The sequence below is a fragment of the Chrysemys picta genome, chromosome 16 (genome assembly GCF_011386835.1).
Source record: "Chrysemys picta bellii isolate R12L10 chromosome 16, ASM1138683v2, whole genome shotgun sequence".
NCBI classification, from domain to species: Eukaryota; Metazoa; Chordata; order Testudines; family Emydidae; genus Chrysemys; species Chrysemys picta.
In genome coordinates this window covers 3,059,727-3,079,161 of record NC_088806.1, presented here as the reverse complement: position 1 = coordinate 3,079,161, position 19,435 = coordinate 3,059,727, and the positions used below count along the sequence as shown (strand labels likewise).

The 19,435-nt window shown below is 67.3% G+C and overlaps 1 protein-coding gene across 1 annotated transcript in view; it reads right to left on the bottom strand.

Annotated features, from left to right (window-relative positions):
• Positions 1 to 1,653: 1,653 nt before the first annotated feature.
• The window catches only part of DNAH2 (dynein axonemal heavy chain 2), a 149,087-nt gene continuing 131,305 nt past the window's right edge, over positions 1,654 to 19,435 (bottom strand). Inside the window, 18 exon segments of the mRNA XM_065570348.1 lie at positions 1,654 to 2,183; positions 2,535 to 2,691; positions 3,331 to 3,380; positions 3,383 to 3,408; positions 3,886 to 3,977; positions 3,979 to 4,059; positions 4,508 to 4,622; positions 5,533 to 5,684; positions 5,916 to 6,144; positions 6,976 to 7,160; positions 8,465 to 8,656; positions 8,767 to 8,957; positions 10,029 to 10,212; positions 11,164 to 11,312; positions 11,909 to 12,095; positions 15,687 to 15,813; positions 16,693 to 16,892; positions 17,175 to 17,319. Coding sequence (XP_065426420.1) covers positions 1,690 to 2,183; positions 2,535 to 2,691; positions 3,331 to 3,380; positions 3,383 to 3,408; positions 3,886 to 3,977; positions 3,979 to 4,059; positions 4,508 to 4,622; positions 5,533 to 5,684; positions 5,916 to 6,144; positions 6,976 to 7,160; positions 8,465 to 8,656; positions 8,767 to 8,957; positions 10,029 to 10,212; positions 11,164 to 11,312; positions 11,909 to 12,095; positions 15,687 to 15,813; positions 16,693 to 16,892; positions 17,175 to 17,319 — 2,956 coding nt within the window. The 3' untranslated portion in view covers positions 1,654 to 1,689.

Genomic DNA, 19,435 nt, shown 5'->3' with positions numbered 1-19,435 from the left:
GCAGAGCGCCTCGTTCTGTCGCCCTCTAGTGGGCAAATGTCAAGAACAGCTCCCACCCGTCCCCAGGGCGGAGATTGGCTGGCTCAGGGGGGCGGGGAAGGGGCTAGGGGGCGCCGGCTCCCACCCGGCCCCAGGGTTCACGGCTCAGCCAGCCCTAGATTTCTAACCAATCACGGCGAGGCGTGAGAGCCCCCCCCCCCCCCGGCTCCTGCCGCCCGGTTGGCTGAGCGCGGGGGAGATTGAGATCTTGCTGCCCAATCAGAAATGGCTGGAAAACTCACAACTCTGCCGGGCGTGGGGAGGTTCCTTTGGGCGGGGCCAGATCCAGGGGGGCGGGGCGTGCGCGCTGGATGCGGGGTTCAGGGGGAGGGGGGACGGCAGGTGTGGGTGGGCGCTTCTGAGTGGGGGATCCGGACCCCAGGAAGGGGAAGCCTATCGCGGGAGGGGGGGGGGGGTGTCCGGGTTAGATCCAGGCGGGGAATCCAGGCTGGACCAGTGTGTGTGTGGGGGGGCCCTGCACCCCCACCCCCGCCGGCTCTGCCCGCAAGGCCCCCGCCCCGGCTCTGCCCGCATCCCCTCCGCCGGCTCCCCGCACTCTTCCCCGCCGATGTGACGCATCGAAAGTTGCATCCACCCCCCCCCCCCCCCATCCCGTTACTGCGCGCGGGTCCCGCCGCTCGCAGCCGGGCTCGGGGGGGGGGGGGCGCCCCCATCTCCCTCCGGCCGCCCTTTGATTGACAGCCGGGCGGGCCCCGCAGCCCGCGGGCCCCCACCCCCCATCCCCGGGCGGCTGGGGGCGGGGCGGGCCGGGCTGGGCCGTGGCGCAGTTCGGGCCCCGGCTCCGGGCTTCGCCTTGCGGCTCAGGCTGGTTTCTTCCCTCCGGGAGCCAAACCGGAGTCAAACCGCCCCGCCCCCTGCACCCCCCCTCCCGCCGGAGGGGGAGTCACAGCGGCTCTACCCCTCCCTCCCCCCCCCCGTGTGTGTAGGGGGTGTCATAGCCCCTGTACCCCCCGTGTGTGTGGGGGGTGTGTGACAGTGTCTTTACCCCCCCATCTCTGAGTGTGGCGGGGAGGTCACACCGTCTCTACCCCCCCGTGTGTGTGGGGGGTGTGACAGTGTCTTTACCCCCCCCATCTCTGAGTGTGGCGGGGAGGTCACACCGTCTCTACCCCCCCGGTGTGTGTGGGGGGGGTGTCACAGCGTCTCTAACCACCCCCCCCGTGTGGGGGAGGGTCACAGCGTCTCACCCCCCCCATGTCTGTGTGGGGGTCACAGCGCCTCTACTCCCCCGTGTGTGTGTGTGTGTGGGGGGGGGAGTCACAGCGTCTCTACCCCTCCCCCCGTGGGTGTCCCACAGCGCCTCCCTGCTGGGGAGACTCATCTCACCTGTTCCCCCCCTGCCCCCAAACGCCGTGGGCTGGGACCCCCCCCCCCCCACGTGCAGTGAGTGTGTTTACACCCAAACCCCGTCACACGCCTGGTGGTGGAGGCGCCCAGACAAGGACCTGCCCCCCGCCTCCCCCCCCCCCCCCAGGGCCTGGGCTGCAGCTGGGGAGGGGCAGGGCGCTGACATGGGGGGGGTTCAGGGTTCTGGGGGAAATCTCACCCTCCCCGGCATTGCAGAGCCCCCCCAGATTACACTCCCCTTGCCCCGCTCCAGCTTGGCTCTCCCGGTGGGTACCACGGCCGCTAGCCCAGGGCCCCATGGGGCAGCTGCTCCCCGAACCCCCCCTGGTGGCAAGTTGTGGGATTGCTGCGGGCCTCAGTTTCCCCACGCGACAAGTCGCCGTTCCGCTGGGGAGGCCCCGAGCCGACACGGCCCCCGGCTACTGGGGAACGCCGGGGCCTGGGGGACAGAGCTGGGTTCGAGTCTGCCTCAGCAGCACGACGTGGGGACCCGGGAGAAGCTGGGGAAACTGAGGCCCGGGGCCCAGACTGTGGGCCTGTCCCACCCCATCTCCCCGTGGGGAGGGTCACACACAGGCCCCGCGGCGCTCGGCCAAAGGGTGGGTTTATTGCGGGGGGGCTCAGCTGTCCAGGGCTCATGAGTAGGGCGGTGCCCCGTTTGATCCAGTGGTCGGCGGGGGCGGCGCCGGCCCGCAGCTCCACCCCGATGACGAAGGAGGGGCGCCCGGGGGAGCCAGTCCGGTTTGGGTAGTAATAGCAGGGGCAGGCGTAGGTCCCTGCGAGAGAGGGGGTCAGGGGGTGGGGCCAGGCTACCCCCCGTCAGCCCCACGCCCCCCCAGACCCCTCCCCCCCTCAGCCCAGTAGCCCCCAACCCCCCGTCCAAACGGGCAGCGCCCCCCCAGCCGGTCCCCCATGTGGTCAGCGCCCCCACACCCCCGCCCCCCTCAGCGCCCCCATCCCCAGCCCCTCCTTCAGCCTGCGCCCCCCAAACCCTCCCCCACATGGGAAGCCCTCCTCAGCGCCCCCATCCCCAAACCCTCCCCCATGGGAAGCCCCGACCCCCAGCCCCTCCCCCGTCAGCCCTGCACCCCCCAGCCTCCTCCCCCCACGGGCAGTGCGCCCCCGACCCCCCACCTTTGCTGCTCTTCTTCTTGCTCTCGGCGGGTTGAAGTGCACCGTGGGCAGGGGGCAGACGAGCTGCATCGGCTCCGCTTCCACCAGACACGAGTTCTTCTTGTCCCAGCCCGCGCCCTCCAGGTACAGCCCCCGGACCCACACGCCGTCCTGTGGGGCAGGGAGCGTCACTCGGCACGCCCCCCCCATCACCCCGGTATGCCCCCTCCCCAGACCCACACGCCGTCCTGTGGGGCAGGGAGCGTCACCCGGCACGCCCCCCCATCACCCCGGTATGCCCCCTCCCCGACCCCACACGCCGTCCTGTGGGGCAGGGAGCGTCACTCGGCACGCCCACCGCCATCACCCCGGTATGCCCCCTCCCCAGAACCCACACGCCGTCCTGTGGGGCAGGGAGCGTCACCCGGCACGCCCCCCCCCATCACCCCGGTATGCCCCCTCCCCGGACCCACACGCCGTCCTGTGGGGGCAGGGAGCGTCACCCCGGCACGGGCCCTGGACCCACACACCATCCTGGGGGGCAGCGAGCGTCACCATGGGCACGGTCCCCAGATCCACACACCGTCCTGGGGGCAGGGAGCAATCACCCCAGGTACAGCCTCCCCAATGCCGTCCTGGGGGGCAGCAGGTGTCAGGGGGTGGGGCGAGGCTGGCCCCCCCGTCAGCCCCGTGCCCCCCCAGACCCTCCCCCCTCAGCCCAGTGTCCCCCAGCCCCCAGGCCGTCCCGGGGGTCAGGGAGGGTTAGGGGGACCCCACCCACCCCCATGGGCTCTGGCCCCAGCCACGCACCTTGGGCGGATACACCAGGTTGTTGTCATCCACCGTGGAGACGATGAACTCCAGGACAGGGCGTCCACCGAGATCTGGAGGGAGGGGGGCAGTGAGAGGGGGTGGGACGGCCCCAGCCCCCCATCCTAGGAGTCTCCCGCCCCCCAGCAGGGCTGGGAACTGCCCCAGGTGCCTCCAGCCCCCACTCTTCTCCCAGAGCCAGGGAGAGAACCAGGAGTCCTGGCTCCCAGCCCCCCCTGCTCTAACCACCAGCCCCCACTCTTCTCCCAGAGCCAGGGAGAGAACCCAGGAGTCCTGGCTCCCAGCCCTCCCTGCTCTAACCCACCAGCCCCCACTCCCCTCCCAGAGCTGAGGAGAGAACCCAGGAGTCCTGGCTCCCAGCCCCCCTGCTCTGACCCACCAGTCCCCACTTCCCCTCCCAGAGCCGGGGAGAGAACCCAGGAGTCCTGGCTCCCAGCCCCCCTGCTCTAACCCACCAGCCCCCACTCCCCTCCCAGAGCCGGGAGAGAACCCAGGCGTCTGGGCGCCCCGCCCCCCCAGCGGTACCCACGTTGTTCCTGGCGGGCTGCTGCCTGCAGCACGGCCGTCAGGAACCCAGTGGGGAAGGTGAAGCCGGAGAGCCAGAAGAGCACGGGAGGATGCGCCGTCCTCGGCCCAGCGGGCAAACTGCTCCACCCGCTGGCCCAAGTCCCGGGTCCAGGCGGCCAGCGGCTTCTGCGAGGGGTAGGCCTGCGAGGGGCAGAACACAGGGGCTGGGGGGGGGGGGTGTGGGCACACGGCACAGCTCAGCATCGCTCGCCCCCCCAGCGCTTGGAGGCTTTCACACACAGGGAAACGGAGGCACAAATCACACAGGAGCCCCCAGTCCTAGCTCCACTCCCCCACTCTCCAGAAGGGCTCCTCAGACTGGGGGTGATAAAGGGGGTGGTGCTTCTCCAAGCCCTGCCCACACCACCCGTGCAGCAGTTGAAGATTTGATGTGGGGGGGTCACTGGGCTCAGGGGGCAGGAACCTTCCCAATCGACCCACCAGTGCCCCAAAGCCAGACACCCCTGGGCCCCCCAACCCGTGTGGGAGGGCAGGACTGGGGAGTCTCTGGGCCCCCAGGAAGGGCGGGGGGCAACTCCCATGGGGCAGCAACTCCAGCTCTTCCCCCGGCGGCCGGGGGCGCCCTTACCCTCTCCCACATGGGGGGCACGCGGGCGTCGAAGATGCAGTTGAAGATCTCTTCCAAGGTGGTGGACATGACCACCAGCCCCTGGATGCCCCTCTCCAGCTCCACCAGCGAGGACCTAGGGGGAGGGCACAGGTCAGGCGGGGTCCCCCTTGGCCGTCCCCAGCACCCGGCCCCCAACGCTGCCCCCTGGGCCAAGGAGCTGCCAGAGTCGGGACAGTGTCGGTCGGGGATTGGAGGTTCCTCGCTACCCACCGGGATCCCACGTTCAGTTTTCTGACTTGCAGGAGGGCTGGGCAGGGGTTTGCTGTAGTCTGGGCACTGCACAGAGCCCCAGACCAAGATTGGGGCCCCGTCGTGCCAGGCGCCGCCCACACCCCCCCGACCGAGATTGGGGCCCGTCGTGTCAGGCGCTGCCCACACCCCCCCGACCGAGATTGGGGCCCGTCGTGCCAGGCGCTGCCCACACCCCCCCGACCGAGATTGGGGCCCGTCGTGCCAGGCGCTGCCCACACCCCCCCGACCGAGATTGGGGCCCCGTCGTGCCAGGCGCTGCCCACACCCCCCCGACCGAGATTGGGGCCCGTCGTGTCAGGCGCTGCCCACACCCCCCCGACCGAGATTGGGGCCCGTCGTGCCAGGCGCTGCCCACCCCCCCCCGACCGAGATCGGGGCCCGTCGTGCAAGGTGCTGCCCACACCCCCCCCGACCGAGATCGGGGCCCGTCGTGCAAGGCGCTGCCCACACCCCCCGACCGAGATCAGGGGCTCACCCTACCGCACTGAACAGCCCCACGGAAAGGCAGTCCCTGGAGTGGGGATAACAGCTAAGCCGGACCGGGGCCCATCCAGCCACGCGAGCCAGGGTTGAGCCTCGTGCCCCTCAGGCCCGTAGGGTGACCAGATGTCCCGATTTTATAGGGACAGTCCCGATTTTCTTATATAGGCTCCTATTACCCCCCACCCCCGTCCTGATTTTTCACACTTGCTGTCTGGTCACCCTACAGGCCCGGCAGTCGTGGCGCTGACCTGATGACCTGCAGCAGGGCGTTGTAGCGCTGGATCTCCTGCAGCAGCACCACGTTGAGGGGCGAAGGGTCGTCGGCCAGCACCTTCTGGGTGCCCCTGTAGTCTAGCTCCTGTGGGATCTTGCTCAGCACGTCGGCCGACAGCTCCAGGACCTGCCGGGCGAGGGGCGCATGAGCCGCGGGCGGGACCTGGGGGAGATCCCTGTGGGATGGAGCCCCCGTGCCCCAGAACCACGGGTGGCTCTCGGAGTCTGCAGGCAGCCTGGAGAGTCGGTGGCGGTGCCTGATTGGGAGCAAACCCCCAGGCCCAGCTTGCAGCACCCAGGACCCTCCCCTCTAGAGTGCAGGTGGCACCGGAGCCCGGGTCCCCCTGCCGCCGGGTACCTTGTCCTCGCGGCTCTGCCCGGCGGCCCCGCTGGGCGTGATCTGGGGCTGCAGGGACAGTAGGGTCTCAAAGAGGGTCCTGGCCTCGGTGATCTGGGAGGCCACGTCGGCGTTGGGGTGCTGGCCGAAGGCCTCAGGCAGGTCCATGCCGGGCAGCATGCTGATGAACTCCCGGTAGGAGGCCAGGTTCCCGTCCTTGGGGATGTAGTAGGTGTCGAGCACCGACAGCCTGAGGGCACGGGGAGAGTCAGGGCTCGCAACTACTCGGCCCCCCCAGCCCCGCTCACCCAGCCCCCCCCACTTGGGCTATTTCTGCCTGCACAGGGCGAGCCATCCTCACAGGAGACTCCCGAGGAGAGGAGCGGGCAGGGAAGCACCCACGAGGGGGGTACAACTCAAAGCGCCACTGTTACTGCCCTCTGCCTCCTTTGAGCCGGGTCCCTTGGGTGCCCCTCTGCAGTGGTGCCCCACGACACTCCCCCCCCTCGGCGATTTCAGCATCCCTGCTTTATACAGAGTGAAACGGATTTATTTGGGGGTTGGATCCCATTGGGAGCTGGGTGTCTGGGTGCTGGAGACAGGAGCACTTGCTGAGCAGTTTTTGGTTAAAGTCTGCAGCGTTGGGGGCGGGCTGTAGCAGGCAGGCGTGTCTGGCTCAACAAGGCAGGGTTCTGGAGTCCCAAGCTGGCAGGAAAACGGGTTCAGAGGTAATCTCAGCACGTCAGATGACAGTGCCAAGGGGGCCTCTGTGACCAAACCCGTCATAAACAGGATCCAGAGGTAGACGGGAAGGACAAGGGGGATCAGGATCACGAAAAGCCCAGAACAACCCTCAGATGGGGACAGAACAAACGAAGGGGAAAGCCAGCATCAACCGGAGTGACACCGACCCAGCCGTGTGAACGAGGCTTGGGGCAGACGGAAGCTGGTTGAGAAGGGACTGAGGGCGGATTGCCGGCGCAGCTCTATGCGCAGGGCGTGTGGGTGGGCCGAACGGGCACCGACACTACTCGCAGGAGGAGGGGTTGAGGTTGACGCTGAGCAGGCCCCGCCCCCGTACTTGTAGAAGGGCGCAGCCAAGCTCTGCTCGCAGAAGTAGTCGTTGATGTAGGTGGTGAGCAGGCGCCGGTCCCAGCTGTCTGTCACGTGTCCCCCGTAGTTGACACCTGCGATCAGGTACTTGAGGGCGTCCCAGGGCGTCTCCTCATACTCATCCAGGTACAGGCTCAGCAGGTTCTCCGACACCTGGGGGGCGCAGACGGCACCACGCCAATGCCACAGGGCCCGTGGCGTCCGCTCGGGTGGGCACCAGGGGCTGCTATTGCCAAGTTCAGCAGAGCGCCTCGCAGGGAGCCCTGGGGCCTTCTGGGGGCCCTGGGGCATGAGCTGCCTGGCTCTCGTGGGGGTCCCAGGGTCTTGTGAGGGGAGGGGGGTTGTTATTGTAGGTTCCCAGAGAAGTATGTGGGCTGGTTTGTTACTGTAGGGTCTCATGAAGCCAGGCTTGTTATTGTAGGGTCTGATAGGGGAACACCTGGGGGTTTGTTGTTATAGGGTCTGATGGGGGAACACACAGGGGTTTGTTGTTTTAGGGTCTGTGGGTGGTGGTGGTGGTGGGTTGTTATCGTAGGGTCTGACGGGGCAAACTCCCGGGGGGGTTTGTTGTAGGGTCTGACCGGGGAATACACTGGGGGGGAAGGTTGTTGTTGTAAGGTCTGGGGGTCGGAGTGGCTTGTTATCATTGGCTCTGGCGGTGTTGGTGGGTTGCTACCGTTGGCTCTGGGGGTGCCAGGAGGGTGGTTATCGTTGGCTCCTGTGGTGGTGGTGCCGGGGGGTAGTTACCGTTGGCTCTGGAGGTGCCGGGGGGTTGTTACTGTTGGCTCTGGGGGTGCCAGGGGGTTGTTACCATTGGCTCTGGGGGTGCCGGGGGGTAGTTACCGTTGGCTCTGCGGGTTCCGGGGGTTGATACCGTGGCTCTGGCGGTGGCGGGGGGTTGTTACAGTTGGCTCTGGGGGTGCTGGGGGGTTGTTACTGTTGGCTCCGGTGATGGTGGTGCTGCGGGGTTGTTACTGTTGGCTCGGGGAGTGGGGGTGGTGCCGGGGGGTGGTTACCGTTGGCTCTGTGGGTGCCAGGGGTTGTTACCGTGGCTCTGGCGGTGGCGGGGGGTTGTTACAGTTGGCTCTGGGGGTGATTATCGGCTCTGGCGGTGGCAGGGGGTTGTTACAGTTGGCTCTGGGGGTGATTATCGGCTCTGGCGATGCAGAGGGGTGGTTATCGTTGGCTCTGGGGGTGGTGGTGCCGGAGTGGGGTTACCGTTAGCTCTGGGGATGCCAGGGGGTTGTTACAGTTGGCTCTGGGGGTGCTGGGGGGTTGTTACTGTTGGCTCCGGTGATGGTGGTGCTGCGGGGTTGTTACTGTTGGCTCGGGGAGTGGGGGTGGTGCCAGGGGGTTGTTACCGTTGGCTCTGGGGGTGATTATCGGCTCTGGCGGGGGGTTGTTCCTGTAGGGTTTGGCCCCGCCCGTCACCCCCCCACCCCCGGTGTCCCGCCCACCTCGAAGTCGGAGTCATTGAAGCCATACACCACGTTCCAGCCGAGCTGCAGGAATTTCTTGCGCTCCAGCAGGACGCTGTGGAAGAAGCAGAGGGCGAACAGCAGCTTCTTGTACTTGGCCGGCTTGGTGCAGCGCCCGAACTGTGGCTCCGTCACCAGCTGGTACAGGCGCTTCATGTTGGCCTTGAGACCCTGCCAGGGAGAGGGGGAGGGGCTCAGCGCGGGCACCAGCCTGCCCCTGCCCGGCTGGGACGCAGGGCTCGGGCACGGCTGGCACAGGGCGGGGCGGGTGCCCCTCTCACCGTGGGAGGCTCCGTGGTCATCTTGATGCTGGCCTGCAGGATGGAGATGGGGAAGTCGGGGTGGGGGCTGGAGCTGAGCCAGAGGCGGAAGGCCGGGTGCGGCTCCTCCACCTGCAGCTGCTCCACCAGCTTGTCCAGCTGCGGCATCCAGGACAGCGAGAGGTGGCAGTTGGCCAGGAACACCCAGTTCCCTGTCGGCGAGCACAGGGGAGAGACGAGTGGGCCTCCAGGACGCTGGGGTCCGCGCTGGCCGGGCCCAGCCCCTCCCCGATCCCACCCACGGATCCCACCCATGGGTCCACTGGCCGGCCGGGCCCAGCCCCTCCCCGGATCCCACAGCTGGTCAGCCAGCTGGGCCCAGCCCCTCCCCGATCCCACCCACAGATCCCACCCATGGGTCCACCGGCCGGCCGGGCCCAGTCCCTCGCCGATCCCACCCACAGATCCCACCCATGGGTCCACCGGCCGGCCGGGCCCAGTCCCTCACCGATCCCACCCACAGATCCCACCCATGGGTCCACCGGCCGGCCAGGCCCAGTCCCTCCCCGATCCCACCCATAGATCCCACCCATGGGTCCACCGGCCGGCCAGGCCCAGCCCCTCCCCGATCCCACCCACAGGTCCCCCGGCTGGCAGGGCCCCGAGCCTCCCCGGATCCCATCCCTGTGACTCCTGGCCAGGCCCAGCCCCTCCCTGGATCCCACCCCCAGATCCTACCCAATTAGTCCCCGCCGACCAGGCCTAGCCCCTCCCCGGATCCCACCCATGGGTCCCCCGGCCCCCAACCCCAGCTGTACTGGAGATATGGCCTCCCGTCCGGCAGGGTTGTCCTGGGTCAGGCACAGATCCTAGTGGGCTGATCTTTCTCTGGGGTCTGGCTTGGATCCCCTGGCTGGGCCCCCATCCCTGTGCCCGCTGCCCCTCAGCCCCAGCCCTGGGGGCACAGGATGCCGCGTGGCATGAGGGCCAGCGAACGAGACAGACCATCAGGGCCTGACAGAGCCTCGGGCAGGGAGTCCCCTGGTTCTTCAGCAACCCCTGGCATCAGGCCGGGGCCCCAGCGCGAGCTCTGCTGTGGGAGGCTCTGGGGTTGGCGGGGAGCACATGCAATGGGGGATTTGTGCATGTGAGGCGGTGGGGAGTGTGCGGATCTGTGGGTCGGATGGCAGCAGAGGCTCCTGGGGCGCTGCCCACCCGTAACGCCAGGGTGAGGCAAGGATCCCCTGGCGCTGCTGGCAGTAGAGGGGCTATGACACACTCACCGTCCCGGACCCCCTCCTGGATCATGCGGGTGGCGATGGGGGCCTGGCCCTGCCCCAGCGACAGGGCGTGGAAGCGCTGGGCCATGCCCGACTGGTCAGCCAGCTGCAGCAGCGAGGAGGTGGGGTCCACGCCGGGGGACAGCACGAAGATCAGGGGGGTCCGGGGCGTGGAGTCCTCCACCACCTGCGGCAGGGGGAGGGAAGCAGTATGCTCTGGGTGGGGGGGGGCAGGGATCCTGGCTGCCCCGTTTGCTGGGGAGCTTGTCGGTGGGAGGGTGGCAGGGCAGGAGGCCGGTTTGGGGGGGCACAGAGGCCCATCTACCCCGGTATCCCACTTCCTTGGACCAGCCCCAGGGGCCCATCTACCCCAGCGTCCCGCCTCCTCCCTGCCCCCCTGGATCAGCCCCATGGGCCCGTCTACCCCGGCGTCCCGCCTCCTCGGACCAGCCCCAGGGGCCCATCTACCCCGGCGTCCCGCCTCCTCGGACCAGCCCCAGGGGCCCGTCTACCCCGGCGTCCCGCCTCCTCGGACCAGCCCCAGGGGCCCGTCTACCCCGGCGTCCCGCCTCCTCGGACCAGCCCCAGGGGCCCGTCTACCCCGGCGTCCCGCCTCCTCGGACCAGCCCCAGGGGCCCGTCTACCCCGGCGTCCCGCCTCCTCGGACCAGCCCCAGGGGCCCGTCTACCCCGGCGTCCCGCCTCCTCGGACCAGCCCCAGGGGCCCGTCTACCCCGGCGTCCCGCCTCCTCGGACCAGCCCCAGGGGCCCGTCTACCCCGGCGTCCCGCCTCCTCGGACCAGCCCCATGGGCCCGTCTAACCCGGTATCCCGCCTCCTCCCTGCCCCCCTGGATCAGCCCCTTGGGTCCATGCAGACTGGGATCCTGCCTCCAGCTGTTGCCTGCACCGGATTATCTCTGAGGAACTGCCTGTTGTGCCATGGTGCGGGTGGGGGGGGTCCTCTTGGGGGGCCCCCAGGAAAATGGTTTCACTGCCCTTATTCCAGCACATGTCTGAAAGGGGGCCCCGGGGTCCTGGGTAAAGGCATCCAGTGGCAGGGAGTTCCGCAGGTTCCCACATCCGTCTGCCGCTGGCCGATCCCTTCACCCAGGGAGGGGGAGCCCCCCCGCCCACTCACCGACTTCATGTTGAGCACGGGCGGCTCGATGAACTGGGAGCCCAGGTTGGAGACGATGAAGAATGTGACGCAGAAGGCGACGCGGTCCGGCCGCAGGGACCGCACCACCAGCATCCGCTGCATCTGGTTGCAGGAGTTCTCCCACTCGCCTGCAGGGGGCGACACGGGGAGGGGAGGCCAACGGTGGGTTGCTGGTGGGGCAGCCCCATGCTCAGCACACTGTTGGGGGGGCCCCCCAAGGAGTCGGAGGGAGCCAGGAGGCAGTGGGGAGATAGCCATGGCGCCCCCCACCCTCCCCCCACACACACTGCCGCCGCCTGGCATCATCGCTGGGCACGGGACACCATGCAGCGCACCAGCAGCACCTCCTTTCCCTGTCGCTGTCCTGGACTTACCTGGCCAGAGCCAGGGAGAGAACCCAGGAGTCCTGGCTGCTTGCCCCCCTGCTCTAACCCACCAACCCCCACTCCCCTTCCAGAGCCGGGGAGAGACCCCAGGAGTCCTGGCTCCTTCCCCACCTGTTCTAACCCACCAGCCCCCACTCCCCTCCCAGGGCTGGGGAGAGAGAACCCAGGAGTCCTGGCTCCCAGCCCCCCAGCTCTAACCCACCAGCCCCCACTCTCCTCCCAGAGCCAGGGAGAGAACCCAGGAGTCCTGGCTCCCTGCTCTCACCCACCAGCCCTCACTCCCCTCCCAGCGCCGGTGAGGGAACCCAGGCGTCCCGGCTCCCGTGCCCGCGGCTGACCTGGCAGCAGGGCCTTCTCGGGCTTGGCGCTGGTGTACCAGAGGTGCCAGTCCCGCGGATACTGCTCGAAGGAGTTCATGATACCGTGGAAGTTGGTGAGCTTGTCCAGCTCGGTGACGTTGTCCCAGTAGGTGTCAGCCAGCCAGCCACTGCAGGGGTTGTCCATCTGCCCCTCCCGGTCCAGCACCTGCGGGGGGCAGCTGAGCCGGGCACTATGCGGAGCCAGCCCCCCTGCACCAGGAGGGTGCCGGGGGCCCCAGCAACATGTGCCAGCCCCCAGGGGGCAAATACGGCCAGGACGCCGGGGCTCCTGGGCTAGAATTCACTGTAAAATGGCACCTCCAGCTTCACAGAGCCCCCTAGTGCTGCCCTGGGGCCAGCCGCCTGCCAGGGGAGAGCGCCCCCTGCTGAGCCCCCCATTCCCTGCCCCACAGCGCCCCCTAGTGCTGTCCTGGGGCCTGCCCCCTGCCAGGGGAGAGCGCCCCCTGCTGAGCCCCCCATTCCCTGCCCCACAGCGCCCCCTAGTGCTGTCCTGGGGCCTGCCCCCTGCCAGGGGAGAGCGCCCCCTGCTGAGCCCCCCATTCCCTGCCCCACAGCGCCCCCTAGTGCTGCCCTGGGGCCAGCCCTGCCTGCCAGGGGAGAGCGCCCCCTGCTGAGCCCCCCGCCCCGCTCCCTGCCCCACAGCGCCCCCTAGCGCCGCCCTGGGACCAGCCCCGCTTGCCAGGGGAGAGCGCCCCCTGCTGAGCCCCCCGCCCCGCTCCCTGCCCCACAGCGCCCCCTAGTGCTGCCCTGGGGCCAGCCCTGCCTGCCAGGGGAAACCGCCCCCTGCTGAGCCTCCTGCCCCGCTCCCTGCCCCACAGCGCCCTCTAGCGCCGCCCTGGGACCAGCCCCGCCTGCCAGGGGAGAGCACCCCCTGCTGAGCCCTCTGCCCCGCTCCCTGCCCCACAGCGCCCCCTAGCAGTGCCTTGGGGCCAACCCTGCCTGCCAGGGGAGAGCGCCCCCTGCTGAATCCCCCGCCCCGCTGTGACGAACTGGGACTGTTCTTAACGTGGCCTTTGAATGCTGAGTGGAGAGTGTTGGCTGGGAAGGTTGCAGGGGAGTGTGGGTAGGATGGTCTGCATTGGGGGATTGGAGACTGGCCGAGGAAAGATACCTGAGCGTGTAACATGAGAACCCAGGAAGGGGTTAGAGGCCAGGTGACACCTTTGCCCGGGAAACTGAACAAAGTCTGGGGGAGGAGTTTTTCAGGAGCTGGCTGGTAATGGAGGGAGCCCTGACGGGGCTCTGCCCCCCCAATGGGGCTGTGGTGCCCCTGGGACCCCAAGATGGACCTAACTGAGGGGGTCCTGTTGTCTGTGCCTGCAAGACCTGTCTTGGACTGTGTTCCTGTCGTCTAAATAAATCTTCTGCTTTACTGGCTGGCTGAGAGTCACGGTGAATCGCAGGAAACCGGGGGTGCAGGTCTTTGTGTCCCCCCACACTCCGTGACAACTGGTGGTAGGGTGGGATCTACTGCACCCCATGGACGGCGCTTCCTGCAGTAAGTGACTGGGGAGCAGTAAAACGAAGGGGGATCGACGGGGACCAGGTGGGCTGAAGAGTCGGAGAGAGACGGTTTCAGGGGGCGATTAACCCCTGGGAGTGTGTGACCAGAGAGAAGGACTTTTGCAGTAACAGGGTCCCCCGGGGGATTGCAGCGAGCGGTCCCGGGGCGGAGGAGTTTGCAGCTCGACCCTGGCAGAGAGGGGGTGACCTGAAGAGGGACTGGCACACTAGGGGTCCCCCTGGAACGGTGGAAAGCGGAGAGCACAGGCCGGCAAGTGGCCAGCAGGAGGATGGATGCTAAACGCCTTAAGAGCGACCTGGTGGAGCTGTGCAGGCAGAGGGGGCTGCGCATTGGGAGGTCCACCAAAGAACAGCTCATTGCCCAGCTGGAGGAGAGGGATCGCTTGGATGAACCGAGCCCTGTCCCTGAGGGAAGCCGCCCGGCGGATGCAGCGTGGGCCCCGGGGCCTGACATGGCTGGGAGGGGGCAGACTGCTGTCGAGGACATCCCGAGACCCAGCCTACCTATACCTAGGGGAGGGGTTGGGGGAAGCCCAGCGAATACCGAGGGCACCCTGACCCCAGCGGCCAGCAGGGGATCGTCCCGGCGGAGCTCCCCATCCCGGGAGCGGATGCGGCTGGAATATGAATGGGAGATGAGACGGGAAGAGCTTGAGTTAAGGAAGCAAGAACTGAAGGAGGAGCGGGAAGAACGGGAAAAGCAGCGGGAAGAGAAGGAAAAACAGAGTCAGCGTAGGCTGGCGTAGAAGGAGAAACTGCGTCAGCATGAGCTGGAGCTGGCGAGGCTGAGGAGCAATGGGGCCCCAGCTGCGATGAGTGAGGGGGGACCCAAGACTGCAAAGAGCTTTGATAAGTGCTTCCTGGCCCAGCGAAAGGAGGGTGAGGAAGGCCTGGGACAAGGAGAAAAAGGCCTTAGGACCCTTGCCCAACATAGCGGAGCCTTTCCAGAGGGCGGCCAGGGTAAAAAGGGGGGCTCTGAACCAAGAGAGCCCGAAGCACAGACCTCCAGACTGGAACGCTGGGAGAAGACCCCAGCCCAGTTGGAACCCCAGGGGTATTGGGGTGGGAAAAGGGCACAGGCCGCATAAACCTTCCCACATGCGAACTACGAGTGCCATCGAGCACCCCCGACCTAAGTGGGGGCGTGAAACTGGAAGGGCCTGGTGTAATTCTCACCAAGGAATGGGAGGGATGCTGGGGCATCCACGGGAACGGGGGTAGGTTTGAACTTCCCCGGGTCACTGGCTGAAGTGACCCCACTCAGTTCGGTCTCGAAGGGGGGAGAGATGTGACGAACTGGGACTGTTCTTAATGTGGCCTTTGAATGCTGAGTGGAGAGTGTTGGCTGGGAAGGTGGCAGGGGAGTGTGGGTAGGATGGTCTGCATTGGGGGATGGGAGACTGGCCCAGGGAAGATACCTGAGCATGTAACATGAGAACCCAGGAAGGGGTCGGAGGCCAGGTGACACCTTTGCCCGGAAAACTGAACAAAGTCTGGGGGAGGAGACGCTGCAGGGGGGGTTTTCAGGAGTTGGCTGGTAATGGAAGGAGCCCAGACGGGGCTCTGACCTCCCAATGGGGCTGCGGTGCCTCTGGGACCCCAAGATGGACCTAACTGAGGGGGGTCCTGTTGTCTGTGCCTGCAAGACCTGTCTTGGACTGTATTCCTGTCGTCTAAATAAACCTTCTGCTTTACTGGCTGGCTGAGAGTGCAGGGCTTTGTGTCCCCCCACACTCCGTGACACCCGCTCTCTGCCCCACAACGCCCCCTAGTGCTGCCCTGGGGCCAGCCCTGCCTGCCAGGGGAGAGCGCCCCCTGCTGAGCCCCCTGCCCTGCTCCCTGCCCCACAGCGTCCTCTAGCGCCACCCTGGGGCCAGCCCCCTGCCAGGGGAGAGCGCCCCCTGCTGAGCCCCCTGCCCTGCTCCCTGCCCCACAGCGTCCTCTAGCGCCACCCTGGGGCCAGCCCCCTGCCAGGGGAGAGCGCCCCCTGCTGAGCCCCCTGCCCTGCTCCCTGCCCCACAGCGCCCCCTAGCGCCACCCTGGGGCATTGAGGTCAGCCCACCCCATGCTGGTGGCAGCTGTGCTGGGGTTGCTCTAACAGCTGCATTTCAAGGGAGGCTCCGTAGGGAGCAGAGGGGGCTCCAGCCCCGTTCCCCAGCAGGAAGGAGAGGAGGGTGCCCCCTGCTGGGGAGCAGCTCGCTGCCGCACTCACCACGCCCCCTCGCAGGAAGAAGTTGTACTCGTCCATCTTGAGGTTGCCCGAGGTCTCCAGGATCTTGGCGCACATCTGGAAGCTGAAGAGCAGCTTGTGGCGCTCAAAGAGGCCGCGGCAGGTGAACCTGCGGGGAGAGCAGGGGGTGCTGGCCATGGGGCAGGATGGTCTCCCCTCGGCACCCACCGCGGGCCGGGCTGGAGGCCAGTCTCCCGTCCCCCGCATCTCTGTCTGTAGCTCCCCATGCCCCGGGACCTGTACGCAGTGTAGGAAGGGAGATCTCCGTACCTGTACCCGGTGTCCCCATACCTGGCATGGGGGGGGTCCCTGTACCCAGCATGGCGGGGTCCCTGTACCCATACCCGGCGTAGGGGGCTCCCCGTACCCGGTGTGGGGGTCCCTGTACCTGGCGTGGGGGGATCCCCGTACCCATACCCGGCATGGGGGGCTCCCCGTACCCAGCGTAGGGTATCTGTACCCGGTGTGGGAGGTCCCCTGACCCCGGCGTGGGGCCCCGTACCTGTACACGGCGTAAGGGGCAGTCCCCGTCCCCAGCGTGGGAGGTCCCCACCCCCGGCGCGGGGCCCCGTACCTGTACACGACATAGGGGGAGGTCCCCGTCCCCGGCGTGGGAGGTCCCCGTCCCCGGCGCGGGGCCCCGTACCTGTACACGGCATAGGGGGAGGTCCCCGTCCCCGGCGTGGGAGGTCCCCGTCCCCGGCATAGGGGGGCGGTCCCCGTCCCCGGCGCGGGGCCCCGTACCTGTACACGGCGTAGGGGGCGGTCCCCGTCCCGGGGCCCCGTACCTGTACACGGCGTAGGGGGCGGTCCCCGTCCCCGGCGCGGGGCCCCGTACCTGTACACGGCGTAGGGGGCGGTTCCCGTCCCCGGCGCGGGGTCCCGTACCTGTACACGGCGTAGGGGGCGGTTCCCGTCCCCGGCGCGGGGCCCCGTACCTGTACACGGCGTAGGGGGCGGTCCCCGTCCCCGGCGCGGGGCCCCGTACCTGTACACGGCGTAGGTGTGGTACTCGTTCAGGTAGCGGATCCGCTCCTCCAGTTTGGCGCTGCGGTGGCTCTTGTGGATGCTCATGTTGAACAGGTCGATGTAGGCGTCCAGGGAGAACTGGTACATGGGGTCGATGCGGCCCATGTCATTGAGCACGAAGAAGAGGATGGAGGCTCTCTGGGCGCAGGGCCTGTAGGCCTGGGGGGAAGGGCGGGAGCACGGCGCCCGTCAGCCTCAGGCAGGACTCCCAGAGGGCGCCCACACCGCACCCACACGCCCTCCCGGGGCTCGGCACGTCTCCACTGGCACGGGCCAGCAGCGGGCGTCTAACTGCAGTGCGGATGGCCTCTCCTGCCGAGCCATCTGGGCCCGGAGCAGAGCCCCCATTCCCTGGGCATTGCTGGCATTGCCAGGGAGCCAGGCTGAAGCCCATGGGGAAGATGGGCGGGGGGCGCCGGACGCAGCCCCGGCCCCCCTCACCTCGCGGGCGGTGTCGATCTTGATCTCCGTGGTCTCGCTGGTCTCCAGCTGCTCTGTCACCTCGTTGGCCGTCACCTTGGAGGTCTGCAGGGTGTTCACCAGTTGCACGTCGTCCAGCAGCGAGCCGGTGGCTTCGTTCAGCAGCCTGTGGGGAAGGGCGGCAGCCAAGGGTCAGCAGGCTCCCGCCGCCCCACAATCCTGCCCTGTGCCCCTGTCACGAAGTATTGGGGGACTCAGGGCCCTGCACCCCCGGCCTCCTGCGATTCACCATGACTCTCAGCCAGCCAGTAAAGCAGAAGGTTTATTTGGATGACAGGAACACAGTCCAAGACAGGTCTTGCAGGCACAGACAACGGGACCCCCCTCAGTTAGGTCCATCTTGGGGTCCCAGGGCATCCCAGCCCCCCTTGGAAGGTCAGAGCAATCTCTCCCTCCCCACCATCTCACCACCCAGCTTCCAAGCCTCTGCCTTCAGCGACCCCTCCCACAGCCTTTGTTCAGTTTCCCGGGCCAAGGTATCACCTGGCCTTCAACCCCTTCCTGGGTTCTCATGTTACACGCTCAGGTATGCGCCTTCGGGCAGACTCCCATCCCGCAATGCAGACTATCCCAGCCACACTCCCCTGTCAGCATTCACAGACCACAGTAAGAACAGTCCCAGTTCGTCACACCCAGGCAAAGGTGTCACCTGGCCTCTAACCCCTTCCTGGGTTCTCATGTTACACGCTCAGGTATTCTCCCTCGGTCAGTTTCACATCCCGCAATGCAGACTATCCTAGCCACACTTCCCTGTCAGCATTCCCAGACCACAGTAAGAACAGTCCCAGTTCGTCACATCTCTCCCCCCTTCGAGACCGAACTGAGCGGGGTCACTTTAGCCAGTGACCCGGGGAAGTTCGAACCTACCCCCGTTCCCATGGATGCCCCAGCATCCGTCCCATTCCGTGGTGAGAATTACACCAGGCCCCTCCAGTTTCACGCCCCCACTTAGGTCGGGTGTTCTCGATGGCACTCGCAGTTTGCATGTGGGAAGGTTTATGCGGCCTGTGCCCTTTCCCCACCCCAATACCCCTGGGGTTCCAACTGGGCTGGGGTCTTCTCCCAGCGTTCCAGTCTGGAGGTCTGTGCTTTGGGCTCTCTTGGTTCAGAGCCCCCTTTTAACCTTGGCCACCCTCTGGAAAGGCTCCTCTATGCTGGGCAAGGGTCCTAAAGCTGTTTTCCCCTTGTCCCGGGCCTTCCTCACGCCCTGACAGGGGTCACAGGATCCGCAGTACTGTCGGACAGTAACAAACACCCCAGGCCAGTAAAAGCCCCATAGCAGCCTCTGCTGGGTACGCCAGGTTCCCTGGTGCCCTGAGAGGGGAATGTCATGGGCCCGGCACAGCAGCTGGCAGCGATACTTCTGGGGTACCACCAGCTGCCTCCTGAACCCCCCTGACTCCATTTTCCCTGGGGGAGCTCATTCTCGGTACAGGAACCCCTTCTCCCACAGGAACCTTTTCCAGCCACCTCGTCCCATGGTCTGTACCGCACTGGGGTCGGCCAGGTCCCTTATCTTCCGCAAGGAGGGATCTTTCTGCACCTCGGCCTGGAACTCAGCAGCTGGGACAGGGATGGCCACCTGCTCTCTCTCGCCGGCTGGGTCTGAAGCCGCAGCCTCCCTGAGCCGTGTCCCTGGGTGTTCCCTCCCCACCAGGTTAGGGTCCTGCGCCTCGGGCAAGGCACCCTCCCCAAGGTCAGGGCGCAGTGCCCCTCGCCGGCTCTGACTGCAGGTCACAACCAGTGCACTTTGGGGGTTGCTTGGCCAGTCCTCCAGGTCCCCCCCCCATCAACACCTCAGTGGGCAAATACGGGTGTACCCCCACGTCCTTGGGGCCCTCCTTGGCCCCCCACTTCAGGTGTACCCTCGCCACGGGCACTTTGACTGGTGTCCCGCCCACCCCCCTCAGGGTCAGGTAGGTGTTGGGCACCACCTGATCTGGGGCCACCACCTCGGGCCGGGCCAGCATCACCTCTGCGCCCGTATCCCAGTATCCATTGACCTTCCTCCCATCCACCTCCAGGGGAACAAGGTACTCTCTCCGGAGGGACAGCCCCGCGCCCACCGTATAAACCAAAAACCCTGAGTCTGGAGCATCCAGCCCCCCAGAGGAGCTGGCCTGGAGCTCTCCTCCCTCCTTAGCAGGTGGTACTCTGCCAGCCCCCCTTCCCTGGGAATGCTGCCCCTCGTCTGGCTGGGTCTCTACCCAGTCAACCCTCTG